Here is a 15,293-nt window from a genome sequence, read left to right as displayed (position 1 = left end):
GTGTGGACAAGTTGTATGGTTTCCCGTTTCCTCACCACTGATTACCCTGACGTCTCAGCCACCAACACGGAGGCTAAAAAGTTCTTACATGCCCGATGAAGCCATCACTGTGGAGGAACAGCAGTTCTGAAAGGTGTTTGATGATGTTCAGAGTCTGCTCTCAGCCGTACCTGGATGTCCCTGTACGTCAGCAGCAGGTTGATCACCACGTCAACTGAAAGGCACTCCACGTTGTCCAGCCGCTGCTGTATCCGGCTCAGCTCGGCGGCCAGCTCTGTGCCGGTGTAAAGCTCCCGAGCTTTACGGATCTCGTTCAGAATCGTCTCACGGAAATATTGGCTGAAGGAAGAGAATTACGCAGTTATACACGTGAAAGATGATCTGCTTGAGCATTTACAATACCAGCAGTTAATATAAAATCTATCACTGATTTATTGCATCGCGATTAAGGCGTTATTTTGTGCAATAATGTTAATTTTCCCACAAGATTACGATCTAAACAACTAAAAAGTGACTAAATATGTTTCATGGGCCAAAGATCACCTTGAGGAACAAATTTAAGATGATAAACATCAAACTGGTTTTATAATTCCCTGAAATAAAAGCTACGATCCCATTAAAACGTCGACTTCAAAGCTTGTAAAATAATTTCTTTGTCTCTAATTATGTTTCAACATTAGAAGGTTGGGTCGTTGGCTGGTGGTGATGGGGTCATTTTCAAGAAGGTATTTTTTACCAACCAAGTCCCTTTTCAAAGATATTCTAAGATCATTTAAGATTTTGAATATTTTGGTGGTAAGAAAAAAAAAAGTAAAATCACTTTTAAGTAGTTTATGAAACTTATTTGGGCCATCTGTCTGCAAATCTTTAAACAAGCCCATCAATACTGACCTCATTAGTCACAAACATCATCATCTGTTTTCTCACTGGCTTAAAAGAAGATATTAAATGTATACTTGTTGATTTACTTTCATTAAGTATTACAAATACTGTCATTCACACAGTCAGAGATGCAGCAATCGAGGAAAACATGTTTGTTTCCAGGAGACACAGCTGTCATGAAAGAGCACGTTTTATCCTTGCTGCCAGTAAACCTGAGTCACTATTCCTGGAGATTAGCTACAACTAGCAGGCGGCTGGCTCCTGCATGACTTGTTGGCAGGAAAGCTTTGGACATTACCCTAATGACTGAGGCACCGCCAGCGTGCAGCTTCCACGCAAGTCAAAGGTGAGGAATGAAAGCTCAGAAATGATCACGGCAGGTAAGAGTGGGATAATAATGCAGAGGCTTGTTGTTCTGAGGAAATGTCCCAGAGCTGCTTCAGCTCACCTGCAAGCTCATTTTTTCTCTTGCCAAGAAGTCTCACCAGACACATTTCTCCCTCATCTGAGATTTAAGCAATTCCAGCAACCTGTGGAACGCTGCTTTCTTTGAACACTGGTATGCACGGAAACATTTTAAACACGCCACACGTTCAGCACGGCTCTCTAACGTGCATCATAGATGCTAGACTGCTTCAAGAGGAACTCGCTGGGCATTTGGTAGGAAATGCTTTAAAAAGATGTCATTCAGCTTCGTCTTTCTCAAAACATTTCTATACCGTCTTTACTCTCTTTACTGAAACAAATCAATTTCATGATCGTGCTGGTGAGCACCAACCAGGACGGTTATTATTATTTCTTACATTGAAACTTTGTGATACTCGATGGGAATGTCTCCGACTCTAAAACATATAATGATGCACAAATTTGAAGGTTTTGATGATAGGTCTAAATTTAGTTTGAAAGAGGGATGCGGGGGATTTGTGCGGCGGCCACATTGCATTTGGAGGTAAAAATGTTGGCCAGACAAGAATAAATCCAGTCCTTTTTCAGGCACTGCAAGCATTCAATGTATCACATAACAGGTGCCAAATATAGGATCTTTAAAGACATTCATGTGAGCAGTGGTAAACTTGATAGAAGTGTGAACAGTGTTTGGAAAGTGAACAGTGAAATCTCTTGGGGGGGTTGAAGCTTTGACTGAGGGTGGAATGTGCCCTAAGGTCAATCTCATCAATACAGTCCTGTGGTGTGAACATAACAAAGACCGTTACTCAGCTCTGTGCATTAGTTTCAATTTACAGTTTTTGCAAGTCTTATCCTTGCTTGAACTGTTACTAACGTTCAAAATGACTTTTAAACTTGACCTAAATGACAACGTTCAAATAATGTCTTGAAATTGTTGAGGGAAGCAGGTCTTTGCAACAGTTGTGAAACATTTTCAATGATGTTACTTTTAGCTGAAAAATACTCTCATTACTTTTCTCATGCCACATAATTTCTGTGCCCACAGACACAAACAGAAGCAGCAGAGACCAGACAGGTTTCCACACCAGTCAGGAGGAAAGTAAGAAATGTCCACTGCTGCTTCATTTATTTGCCGTCTGGCACCTGAGTTATCGTAGCTTTGTGCCAAGGAGCCTGCAGCTCATCTCCTCTGTCTGTGCAGAGAGGTAGGCAGTACAGTTACCATGGCAACGCTATTTTGCCTTTCCGTCATTCAGTTCATCGTTTTCAGGTTTTCATTTAAGTCGCATATATTTATAAACCTTTTTTTTTGCCAGTTGTTAAGACTTTGAAGATGGCATAGTTAGTACTGAAACCTCTAGCTTTAATACAATTCCAATGTTTTTCTTTAAAAAAAACAAAACTTAATTAAATACACTGCAGAGAACCTTTGCTGCCTTTGTAATTATTGCGACTCCAATCCAATTTGCTTCTCTTCTCAAAAAGGATTTAGCTTCCTTGGAATGCCGAATAATTCTCATCCGTCCTTCTGGTGTTTAGTGCGGTTTGCCACTTTGCCATCTTTGTTTAGGAGTTTTGTTCTGACAAACAAACAAATACAGGCGCTACTTTGCCCAGCCAAGTTGTCTCTGTGGCGACAGCGCAAAGTCATCCAGACCATAAATTCTCTCTTCCTTTATAAAACACTCCAAAACAGGATGTTTGCATGTTCAGCTTCTGTGCTTGTAACTGCTATGCACTAGATGTAACGGTGGGGCATCAATAGGATGCTTGGAATGATAGTTTGTATCCTAATTCTTTCTGTCAAAGAGCAGTTTTTGATGTATAACTCACTCATAGTTCCATACATGACTTACTGTGTGGAGGTTTGGGGTAACACCTATAAAACAAATACAACCCCTATTTTCCTGTTACAGAAAAGAGCGTTAAGGATAATTAATAGATCTGACTATTATAAACCAACAAATAATCTCTTTATTAAATATAATACTTTAAAATTACATGATGTAGTAGAGCAGAAAACTGTTTTATTTGCCTTTAAAGCCCAGCAGAAACTGCTACCAAACTGCATTCAGGACCTATTCCAAATAGGGCTGTGTGATTAATCGATTTTAAATCTAAATCGGATTTATTAATCAAGACTGTGTTAAAAAAAGGAAAATCGGAAATTCGATTTTCCTTTATTGCAGCTGGCTGCATTACAGACAGAGCTCGTCTAGTCATCTTTGTTTGGTCAAGAAAATTGTAAATGTTGTCACTTTACAGTATCTTTCAATTGCACTTCATTCCCAATAGGGAAATTTGTTTGCTATTTTTCTTTAAAAATAAAGATAAAATATTTGAAACAATTTATTCCATTGTCTTTTGTAGTTTTACCAAAAAAATCGAAATCGAAAATCGGGTTTTCAGAGAAAGAAAATCGGGATTTTATTTTAGTTCAAAATCGCCCAGCCCTAGTTCCAAATAAAAGAAACCTGCTATGACCTGAGGGGGAAACTCATGTTTGAGATGACGACAGCAAGAACTAATATTAAAAAGAGATGTACATCAATTAAGGCAAGAGAAATTTGGAATAGTTGTGACAACAACCTAAAAATGTGTAGTTCTATCTACAAGTTTAAGGAAATGTTTAAAGAAAATACTGTAAATAAATATAATACACTATAAATATAAAAGTATACTATCAAAAACATTCTAGAATGTGAAACGTCAATTTAACATTTTGTCTTAATTATTTTTGTCTTTTTTATGTATTGTTTGTTTCAACGGAGTAAAGCTGATGTCTCATATTTAAGCTGATCATAAGAAAAAAAGGGTCGGCACTATAAGCTACGGCTTCAGACTACACCTTTTCGGCAAAGGAAATTTTTTTTTTTTTTACCTTTTCATCTTGTTTTGTAATAAAGTGTGTACAAGCCGAAATAAAGATTCATATCTTAATTACAGTTGATGAGAGATGCATAAAATGTGATGTGCACAAGAGGAGCCTTTGCATGGGCACACATGGTCTACTCACTGGGAGTTGGCCTGGGACACTCTGAGCAGCTGGATGAAGCGGTCCAGCAGCAGCATGCAGATGGGCCCGAGCAGCATCTCAAAGCTGGGCTGCATCAGCTCCGTCAGGCCCTTCATCAGACTGCTCTCGCAGCTGTACACCTTGTTGTGGGGGGTGACCATGTACGGGATGAAGGTGTAATTCGCTGTGCAAGTCTGGGGACAGAAAAAGAGTTGCAGTTTTGGACATCAGTATTGAAACTGTGAGCTTTGTGTTGACAGGTATCGGAGGTATTCAGAGAAAGGTGAGTGGATGGTTAGGAATGTCCAAAATGTGCTGGAAATTTGAGTCAATTAATCAAAGCAGAATACTTAAGAACCCTTTCAAGTGTGTCTCTCTTTACTTTTGTTCAAAAGGTTTGGGGCCTTGGGGGGCGGGGGTATCCTTGTAACTAGGGCTGGGGATCGATTCAAATATCAAGAATCGATTAGATTCCGATTCTTAAGATTCAGAATCGATTATCACGATCCGATTCAATCCAATATCGATTTGGGTTAGTGTTAATAAAACTGTTTTTTCAGCTGTTGCATGAATTATATGACTGTAGTTATGCAACATATTAATACTAGTATTATATTGAGATTCAACAGCAAGTATTGCAGCTAATGATGCTGTAAGGACCAATCAGCTCCCAGAATGCTGATAGAACTGCTTTCAGAAACATCGTGTGGGTCAGAATTATCAAACAGATCCAGGGAGGAAACAGAGGACGAAAGAAATCGCTTTTATTTTTTCCCCATTTATGAGAATTTGGTTTTTAACATTTATGCAAATGTAACCCCAAGACAGTATATAAAGCAAAGAAATATAGACAATTTATGCAATTATAACTGAAAACTTTAATGTTTTCATACCTTTAAACATATTTAAAGGCAAAAACATGGCAGCAGTTATTCTCGTGTCCAACAAAATATTCCTTTTTTGGGCATAAACAAAAAAGTACCAAAAGTTGTAATGCAAGTTGTAATTTTTAGGAATTAATATGAGAATCGATTTAAAATCGGAGAATCGATCTTTTCAACACAGGCCTACTTGTAACACAAAGAGTTACAAGGATACTCAAAGATTAGTTCCAACATTAAAACAATCTCTACATAAAGTCAATTTCTTCGGAAGTTTAAATTTAACTTCTGAACTATGTTCATATAGCTGTGCTGATGGCAGTGTCAGTGAGCGGAGTCAACCCCTTGACTTCACATCCCCCCCCCCGGTGGTATCAACCCCACATCAAGCTGCACGTCCTGTACCCCTAAAATGGTGAGAGAATAATGTTGGGGCGTTTAGATACGTTTACGCGGATCTGGGTCTCTCTGATGTCAAAAAACTCATGCAGCAAACTTTTCCCTCTGTCCACGCCAAAGTGACTGGGTTGTTTTATTTTTATTTAGTGGTGACTTCATACGTATTTTAGCATAGCAACTTTCCTTTTCATAATATGACACTTTTAAATCAAATAAAGGGCAGACCTGTGCTATGTATAAATAGTGACAGCAACTGAGGGCAATTTAGAGATTAAGAAAATAAAAACACGTTTCGTGTTCTTGCGATTGCACCAGGTTAATTACATTATGGAAGAAAATACATATTTGAGGAGAACAGAAACGGGCAATGCACAGTAAAACATTTGACTGAATGAAGAGGAAGCAAAGAGCCTGGAGGAAGTCTGAGCTGCTTCCCCTATGTTTCTATCAGCGTAGACAATAATGTTCATGTGAAGTTCATGTGAAGCATCACCCAGGAGGGGAGATTTGCATCAGCGGTAACAGCCCCATAACAAGCTGCTTTCTTACAACCACAAACAGACACAGCACTGCACTCAGACACATTTGCTCTTGCAGCCCCGTGCAAAGCTCGATCCTGTCATTTCCTACTCCAGCTGTGGTATTCAGAGCAATTTTGATTAAAACCTCATGCCAGTTTCAGCTTTTGCCACAGCTGAAGCTCATCTAATCTACCCGTCATTCAATATTCATCCCTGTATATAAAAGACAGCGTTTTTTTCTCATGATTATCAACTATAAATATTACAAGAAGGATGATTTTTCAAGACGTCCTAGTCCAAAAGGCATTGCGAAACAAAACATAAACATCTGGCTGTGGTTGCGCTGCACCCATGCTACATCTTAACTTTAATAACCCATTGTGTTTCTGGCTTTTTGAAATCATTTAAAAAAAAAAAAAGACGAACTCCTGCCGCTTTCACTCCCGACAGAAAAAGGGAAGTTGAATGATGGTGGTCTGCAGAAGCACTGAAAGACATCCGCAAATAACTACTTCCTACTGTGCAACAGTGGTTTCTGACATCAGCAGCGCCTGTAGTTTCAATGCACCTCTTTCAAAAATAAACACCTGACCTTGGTTTCTCGTAGCTATAACACGTTGCAAAATATTGCCACTATATTTAGCTCCTGTGTGTGTGTGATTCATGCCGTCATGGGGATCACATGGCAGGTTTGTTATCACGAGCTCTTGCATATTTAAGAGCAGTGGCAGGTAATCTGATGCTTTCACAGGTAATATGCTACTGAGCTGAAACATATGTGGAACATCTCAGTAAATCTGGTGAATGTGGCTTTGCATGAGTCAGTTATTTGGTGAGTGAGTCATCAGGTTTGATGGAGTCCTCGCCTGTGATCCATCTGTCCGTCTGCATTTCCCACCGTCACACAGAAAGACACTAGAAACCGGCTTATGACTGTTTTGGTAATGGGCAGTACGTTACTCAGCACCATCACCTCCAATCTCGGGTCCTTTAGGGTTTGCATGCTCTCCCTCGCCTCTGTGGGTTTTTCTCCAGGTATTCCATCTGCTTTCCACGGTCAAAGAACCATGCATGTTAGTATGATTTTAACCTGCTTGTCAAAGGGTTCTTCGTCTCAACAGGAATAAAGTACGTGTAGGAGAATGGATGAATGGATGGACTGATGCTCAGCGAGCACAGAAAACCAAACTTGTGGGAAATTACATACATACTGCATCCACACAATTAGAGGTTAAATGACCGGAACTTTAATAAAAGATGCCAGTTCATTTATTAATGAAGTACATCTGTAACTGTAGTATTTTAATAGCAATGACAACAATTAATATATTTTGCCTCCACACAAAAAGGTAGCGTTACGTTAAGACTAAGTGCCCGTTTGCTTAACTAAATCAGTTATCCCCTGAATCTGTGGCTAGTTTATGAAGCTTTGCTCAGAGTGTGGGTTCTCCGTCTACACAGCAGCGTCACTGGTTTGGTTTCGCTCCAACAGAATGTAACAGAAGTCATTTTCCAAGTTACACTGTAAAAGCACCAGCTTACTGGTAGAAATACAGAAAGAGACCAAGCAGAGAACAAAGGGAACAATGTTTCAGGTTGAAAAAAAAAAGTATTTTAATTACAGAGGAAACGAAAAGCAAACCGAAAGCCGTAATGACTCTAAACTTGTGATGATGTGGCACTTTCACATTTACTGCTCATTAATAACTAGCAAGTTCGTCCTTCTACCTTCTATCCTCTCATCTAATAACACAAGAAGATACGCGCATGTCCGTCCATCATACTGGTATATTGTACAGCCCAAATACAATGAAACTTAGATTGTCGTTTGCTGACTACAAGGTGTCAAGCCTTTTTCCAGCTAGTTCCTTATGATAATTCACTGTGTTCCCACATTTTTCCATCCCTTGATGCTGATTGGTCCACACCATGTGCTCAGATGCTCAGGCTGCTATTCATAGAAGGGTTAGGGTATCAAGATTGTAGGAACGTAGACGCACTCCCCTGAAAACGAGACACAGAATGCAGTTTATCCTCAAATTAAACTAACATGAATTTTACCATTAGTATTTTATATCACTCTAAAGGGCCATCAGATCAAGAACAATAAACTATATATAAATTGATGTTAAATTTGTTCCAGTTCTTGGGGATGGCTGAGCCCACGCCACAACTACAAAACGGCACCAACACTGGCGGACAAAAGCAATGACATCACATTCAGCAGGATTGTTCAGAGACAAAAATAACGACAGCAAATTAATCCAACCGTGAACACGTCCCGTCTCTGCTGAAAGACGGACGGACGGCTCTAATACTGATGGGTAAAATGCTTTCAGGTTTTATCAATGAGAAAAATGCATTTCTTTCCTACTACCAGTAAACAGCGATAAAAATAACCTCCGGATATGCTGCAGGCGAGCAGAGTGATTTTAAGGGCCGATCATGCTAAAGCATGGCAAGTTTTGAGCATTATTTAAAGGGGACCTATTATGGCATTTAATGTCTATTTTAAACAGGCCTTGAATGTCTTAAAAACAAGCTTTTGATTGTTTTTTCTATATAAATTAGAAATTCAGCCTCTGAGCCATGTCTTTATCTTCCCATTCTCTAACCTCATTATCTATGAGGGATTCTGAGTGGGCGGGGCTATGATAATGAGGCTCTGTGCTGATTGGCTGCCTGAATGACACGATACACCGCTACGAAAAAAATGGCGGAAGCTCCGGCCGGCGGAGTTAAGCCTGAATTATGATTCTGCGTTAAATCGACGCAGACCCTACGCCGTAGGCTACGGTGTAGGGTCTGCGTTGGTGTAACGCGGAACCATAAATCAGCATTCACACCATGTCATGCATGCGATGCGAGCGAGCGTCAGCGACAAAATCAATTCCATTACTTTATTTTCTATTGGACTGTCCTAACTGGCCGCAGTGCCGCGCAGCGCGACGCCGTTTTGAGCTGAACATTTGTCGTACGCCCTGCTTCTTTTTTCTTCCTGTCGCTCACGTTGAAAGCCGGTTGAAAGCGCTGTAGGAAACAGTCATGGATGAGGAACGGCTGATCCAGTTAGTTGAAATGAGAAGTTATCTCTATGATTCCTCCTCATTTCACTACAAAAACCTCAATAAAGTGGCAGCTGGAGGGAGATGGACAGAGACCTTCCGATGTCACGCAGTGCGACGATAGTCGGACGCTCGCATGCAGTTAGACGGTTTTATAGTTGTGGGCATGGTTTCAGAATTCACATCAGACTGAATGGATCATCCGGGCAGCTGTACAGACACTGCAGAATTTGGTTGCTTTCCTCCTTCTCTGAGTTGGCAGGCTGAGGGGAGACCACTTTATATATGTTAAAGCAAGAAAAAACGTGTTTTTCATAATAGGTCCCCTTTAAGTTTAAAATCCATATAAAGGGTATTTTTGCTTGTTGTGTTTGTGATGTATTTTAATGCAAAATGTGACAAAAATGAAGTAAAAAATGAAGGAAATGAAGAAAAAAGAAGCATGGCGTGTAGGGATGTACGCATCAGTGCGGGGAATGTGAGCGCTCTAACACAAGGCAGTAAAGGAGGAAGACAGACAAGTGGACACACTGAGTGCACTCGTGCAACGTGTGATATCGCACTTTGGTACTGTGAGTGACGATCAGGACGGTACGAGTCAGTGTGTGCTTCATGCAGTGTTAGGGCCTCCACTGTCCACTCTTAAAAGCCACTCACGTGAGCTAAGTGGACTGCAAAATCAGTTAGTCTGCAGGTTGCATGGTGGGCCGAGTGTGGGATCTACATGGACCGCAGGTAGGGCCCAGATGGTTAACTGGGACCAAACATAGTTTCATTGTATATTTGGCCAACATAAGGTTGCTACTGGGGGGCCCATAATGAAAGCATCAAGCTCCTCGGGCCATTTCAAGACTGAACTCACTCTGTACTCAAAAAGACCACCTTTAATCCAGATGAGGCCCCGCATGCACATGCTGGCTGGGTTTCATCTGAGTCCTGAACAACCTCAGCCCTCTCCTGCTTTAATGACACATCTGATCCCAAATAAAACTTCTTTCGTGTTTTAAACCTTTCATTAGATGCCCCAAAAAATTAGGAACCCATTAATTTCTGTATTCGCCTCAAATACAGAAGCAACACTTAGCCATATTGCTCTTAAAATAGTGGTACATTTACAATCCCAGTTAAGCTTTTCAAACTGGCTTTCAAACTAGTTAACACAATCAATGCCATCAGTGAAATGCTTCAGTGGTTAGATCAAAGTGGTTTATGAATTTTATTAGAGACTATTGTAGCGAGTCAGTTAAGAACAGGATTTCCTTAACTTAAAGGCGGCTTCTCATTTGAATGCTGCAGCTTTTGCAAGTCAAATTTTCTAAAAGCTTGTGCCTCTATATTCAGCCTCTGCAGAGTCTATTTGTCCTGAAAAAGCTGCCATATGAGAAAGGCATCTTGTAAGGGACACGTTTTGCATTCAAACAAGTTTTTCAACAACAGAGGGAAACACGAGGGAAAAAAAACCTTTGTAATGCTGAGAAAATGAGCTTAAGGCAGAAGACGTTCTGCACCGTGCAGAAGGAATAATCTTGACACCACTATTGTGTGATCTGTGAGCAACGGTTGAGTAATGTGTGAAAGGCATAGGGGCTGGAAAAACATTATGTTATGAGTACTTACAGTGTTCTTCTGGCAAATGATCTCCTGAAAGAAGAGCACAGAAAAACACATTGTGAGACTCAACAAGAACATTTTCTGCCTTGAGCAAGTTTGTGGTACACCATGTGATCCTGACTAATAAAATACAGACACATACTACTACTACCATAGAAATTCAATATATGAAACCATCATATAGAGATGAGATTGTCTGTGCAGGAGAGTAAAGGCTGAAAAGTGCATTGTGGGGGCATTTTATCAGCGAAACAACAAAACCAGACATTGAGATGAGAATAATGGGTGTATTTGAAATATTCAAACAATGTTTGTTTTGTTGTTTGCTATCCCTCAAGATTTATTCTGAATGACAACTAAGCTTAATTTTGCATGTTAGTAGGAAATATTAAAGGCACTTTGAACCGGTTACCTGCATTATACACAGTTGAAGATTCCTGTGATGCTTTGATTATTTGTAATCTGTAATATTGTTTTAATTTTACAGTTTTCATTTATGACAATAGTTGTGCGCTTGCATCAGTACCAAGAGGTTTTGATCTTTTTTTAACTGCATTTTATGTGCAAACAGAAGAAGGTGCGGCATCAAGCATGGAAAAAAAAATGCTTGTTGTATAATCAGTTTTTGAAACCAGTTTATCTGATATCGCCGTACTGACACTGTTTCTACAACATGGCGTTTACTTTGGTCCGGGGCCACGGTTTCTGTTAGCGAGAGTAGATCGGAAAAATACCAGTGTGTGTTCTGCTTCGTAGGGGCAGGAGTGTTGTAAAAACAAAGTCCTGAGTGAGATACAGCTGCCATGGACAAACAGGTTCCTTCATCCAGCAAACCGAGTTCTGAGTCCTGTATGAAACTGACAGCTGACGTAGAATCACTACTTCCACTGGTGGCTTTTATTTGTGATTTACAGTAGCCTCTTGGTTGGGTTTGTGCAACTAAAACACTTTGTTGGGTTGCAATTTATCTTTTTTCGTAAAAACAAGTCTTTGTTCAATAATCTGCAGCTTTCATTCATTACATGCCGCCATCTTAACAGGTTAGAGTTTAAACTCTTTCAATCAAACACAAAAATCCCTAAACCCGAACGCTAGGTAAAGTGGCCAACTGGCTGAAACAGTAAAGTACAGTATGGCAGTAAAACGCATCCCTGAAAAAGAAGCTTCCTTTTATAGCTTGTGTATTATTTACAGGGATCATGTGTAGCCATTTGGCAGCTTGATGAAGATGAAAGGAAGCCGCCAGAGGGGCGCTGTTATGTCTTCCAGCCAAGTGGGTGGGCACCATGACAGGCCACCGCCAGGGAAAACTCCTATCAGGTGTCAGTTTGCATCGGAGCAGGGATGACTGTATCGTGCATCATATTCCGCAGCGCGAGAAGCAACAAGCAGACTGAACGTAGTCGAGAATGTTCATTAGTGTTCATCTTGAACTAGTTATGAGTAGGCTGAATAGCGTCTGTGGTTGTGGCCCCCAGGCACCATCAGAGTCCTCTCACTGCTCTAGAAGAAAGGCATCAGTGTTCCTGTGCTACAAATGGCCTACAGCAGTCATACCAGGGCCACAACACTCCTACTGTTGTTGCAGAATGACAAAGTATGAACATTTTTGTAAATAAGCCTCTTCAGTATATTTCATTAGATAACTCCATGATCTACAAATCATTTTGCATGATCGTTAGTCATTTCTTCTATGAATACAACTACTGTATGAAATGTCACATTCACATTTACTGCGCTGACATGCTACTTTACTAAGCTCGTCTGCTCACCCGCTTGATTTTAATATCTTATCAAGCAGTTCTCCGTGCAAGTGTCCTGTTGATGCCAGATGTCAGAGGAGAACGGTCAGGTTCGTACAAAATGATAAAAAGACTGCAGAAAACCACCTCTGAATGCACAACATATTGCAGCAGGAAGGAGCAGGAGAGTGCCCATGTTCTTAAAGATCGAACAGGAAATTAAGGCTAACATGCCACATGAAGTCGCCAAAAGTGCTGAAAACTGGATTTAACATGAAACTAGCTCTGTTTAAATGCCAGAGCCTAGCTGCTGACCACGTCCATCTCTTGACAAGGCTGCAGGCATTGTGGGATCCCACTGTGTCAACATGGACCCAGACCTCAGGGGAAAGTTGTTAGCACCCTGCAGAATTTACGCCACGAAGAATTAGGACAATTAAAGAAGAAAATGTAATCCAACACCGTACCTGCAAGGTTTAACTAATCAAACGGCCAACAAGTGTATTTCCACCACTCTTGATATCTTCTTATACCGTGCACATATCCCAACAGAATTACATTTTTAATTTTCAATAAAGTGCTTTTTGGTTAGAAACGGGCTGAATGGACACTATCCATCCATCCATCCATCCATTTACTATCCGCTCATCCGTCACCGGGTCGCGGTGGCAGTCTCAACAGAGATGCCCAGACTTCCTTCACCCCAGACACTTCCTCCAGCTCTTCCGAGGGGAGTCCGAGGCGTTCCCAGGCCAGCCGAGAGACATAGTCTCTCCAGCGTGTCCTGGGTCTTCCCCGGGGTCTCCTGCCGGTGGGACATGCCTGGAACACCTCCCTAGGGAGGAGGGACATGCCTGGAACACCTCCCTAGGGAGGAGGCACATGCCTGGAACTCCTCCCTAGGGAGGAGGGACATGCCTGGAACACCTCCCTAGGGAGGAGGGACATGCCTGGAACACCTCCCTAGGGAGGATCCAGGAGGATCCGGTACAGATGCCCAAGCCACCTCAGCTGACTCCTCTCAATGTGAAGGAGCAGCAGCTCGACTCCGAGCTCCTCCCGGGTGACCGAACTCCTCACCCTATCTCTAAGGGAGCGTCCAGCCACCCGGCGGAGGAAACTCATCTCGGCCGCTTGTATCCGCGATCTTGTCCTTTCGGTCACTACCCAAAGTTCATGACCATAGGTGAGGGTAGGTGCGTAGATTGACCGGTAAATCGAGAGCTTCGCCTTTCGACTAAGCTCCCTCTTCACCACGACGGTCCGGTACATCGCAATAACTGCTGACGCTGCACCGATCCATCTGTCAATCTCACGCTCCATCTTTCCCTCACTGAATGGACACAAACGAGGGCGAAATTTGGTTTTAAGCCAAATGAGAAAATAATTTGCAGAAGGTGGTCACAGGGGGTACTAATCCCATTGTTCTAAAGTCAAATTTGCACAAAGTTGTTATAAAAACATAAACAGTTGAATTATTTGCAATAGGACAAATAATCATTGACAAAGTTTCCAGATTGTTCTGATCATATCTAGAATCTAACCACCATCCACTTCCATCTCGTCAAATACCTGACTTCCTGTCAAAATGTTTCGCAGAAGCATCTTGTTTCATCACATTAATGACGCACTAAAGAGTCACCGCCATCAAATGACATTCTATCAATCCGATGCCCCACCTCCCCTCTACCTAAATATAGTCTTTAATCACTGCCTTCATGAATGGCAGTGATTTTATGGATTGTGTTCAAAAGCAATGAGGGACGGATGGCCTCGTCTCTCGTTCATCACGGCTTACCTGAAGGGACTGGAGGGAGTCCGAGTTAGTGTCACAGTACAGGATGATGTTGTTGGCCATGCTGAAGCTCTCTCTGACTCCCAGGTGGTAGAAGAGCGAGGGCTGGCGGAAGGCGTCAGTCATCTCCACCACAGCGATGTCTGGCGATGAAAAACACATCCCGGTGTTTAGCGCATGCCGAGTAATTCTTTTATTACCACGCTTGTATTAAAAATCAGATCTTCTCTGTGGGTCAAAAGACAAACCCCTTTCTGAACTCTTTATAAGATGTAAAAACTGCATGGCGTCATAGCTGCACGTCAGTACATTTTGGTAATTTGGTTCTTATTAACATCAAAAGTGACTCGTCAAAGTTCTTTTATTGTCATAACATTGTTAAAGAAATACAACACAGCGATATGAAAGTTCTGCTGCCTAAAAAACTAATGACAACTCTCCTGCAACCCTATCCATACACTCCCCATCCCACTAAAAAACAATTAGGAAAAACAAACTGAGCCAATCCTTGGATAACAGTGAATAGAAACAGAATGAAAACATAGTGGTCACATGCTTCCCGCCGTTTCACTCAGCAGATGGCTAAACTACGTGATCAACAGGTCAAGAGGAGCAAATATTGTTCAGTGTCGGTAGAGCCGCCGTTGTTTCTGGTGAAGGGGAGGAGACTCCCCAGCCTGGAACCAAACGCTCACTGTTTACATGCGGATAACAGGCTGCTGTGTGCGCTACTGTAGTATGAACTGGCCTTTTAACAAAGAGCTTATTGACCGGAAGGATGTTAGGGGAAAAAAAAAACACCATATATATGTCAGTCTTCTCATCTTTATGAGGCAGGGTGATGAAATGAGGGAATGAACATCATCTTTGAGAATAAGCACCATGGTGTTCTTGAGTTCCACCCATGAAACAGGGCGTAGATTGTTGTCTTTGAGGGCCTCTGGGGTACTGATAACAGCAAGAGCACATGCAT

The 15,293-nt window shown here is 41.5% G+C and overlaps 1 protein-coding gene across 2 annotated transcripts in view; it reads right to left on the bottom strand.

Annotated features, from left to right (window-relative positions):
• map3k5 (mitogen-activated protein kinase kinase kinase 5) overlaps nt 1-15,293 on the bottom strand; it is a 77,904-nt gene that overhangs the window by 44,379 nt on the left and 18,232 nt on the right. For both annotated transcript variants that reach the window (XM_061707424.1, XM_061707425.1), the window contains exons 2-5: nt 14,324-14,463; nt 10,790-10,813; nt 4,307-4,500; nt 171-339 (exon numbers count right to left, since the gene is read on the bottom strand). In XM_061707424.1, coding sequence (XP_061563408.1) covers nt 171-339; nt 4,307-4,500; nt 10,790-10,813; nt 14,324-14,463 — 527 coding nt within the window. The remainder of the gene's footprint in view (nt 1-170; nt 340-4,306; nt 4,501-10,789; nt 10,814-14,323; nt 14,464-15,293) is intronic.

This window comes from Cololabis saira, chromosome 18 (assembly GCF_033807715.1).
Source record: "Cololabis saira isolate AMF1-May2022 chromosome 18, fColSai1.1, whole genome shotgun sequence".
Taxonomy (NCBI): domain Eukaryota; kingdom Metazoa; phylum Chordata; class Actinopteri; order Beloniformes; family Belonidae; genus Cololabis; species Cololabis saira.
Note: the sequence above shows the minus strand (reverse complement) of the source record. Positions and strands in the feature narration are given on the sequence as shown.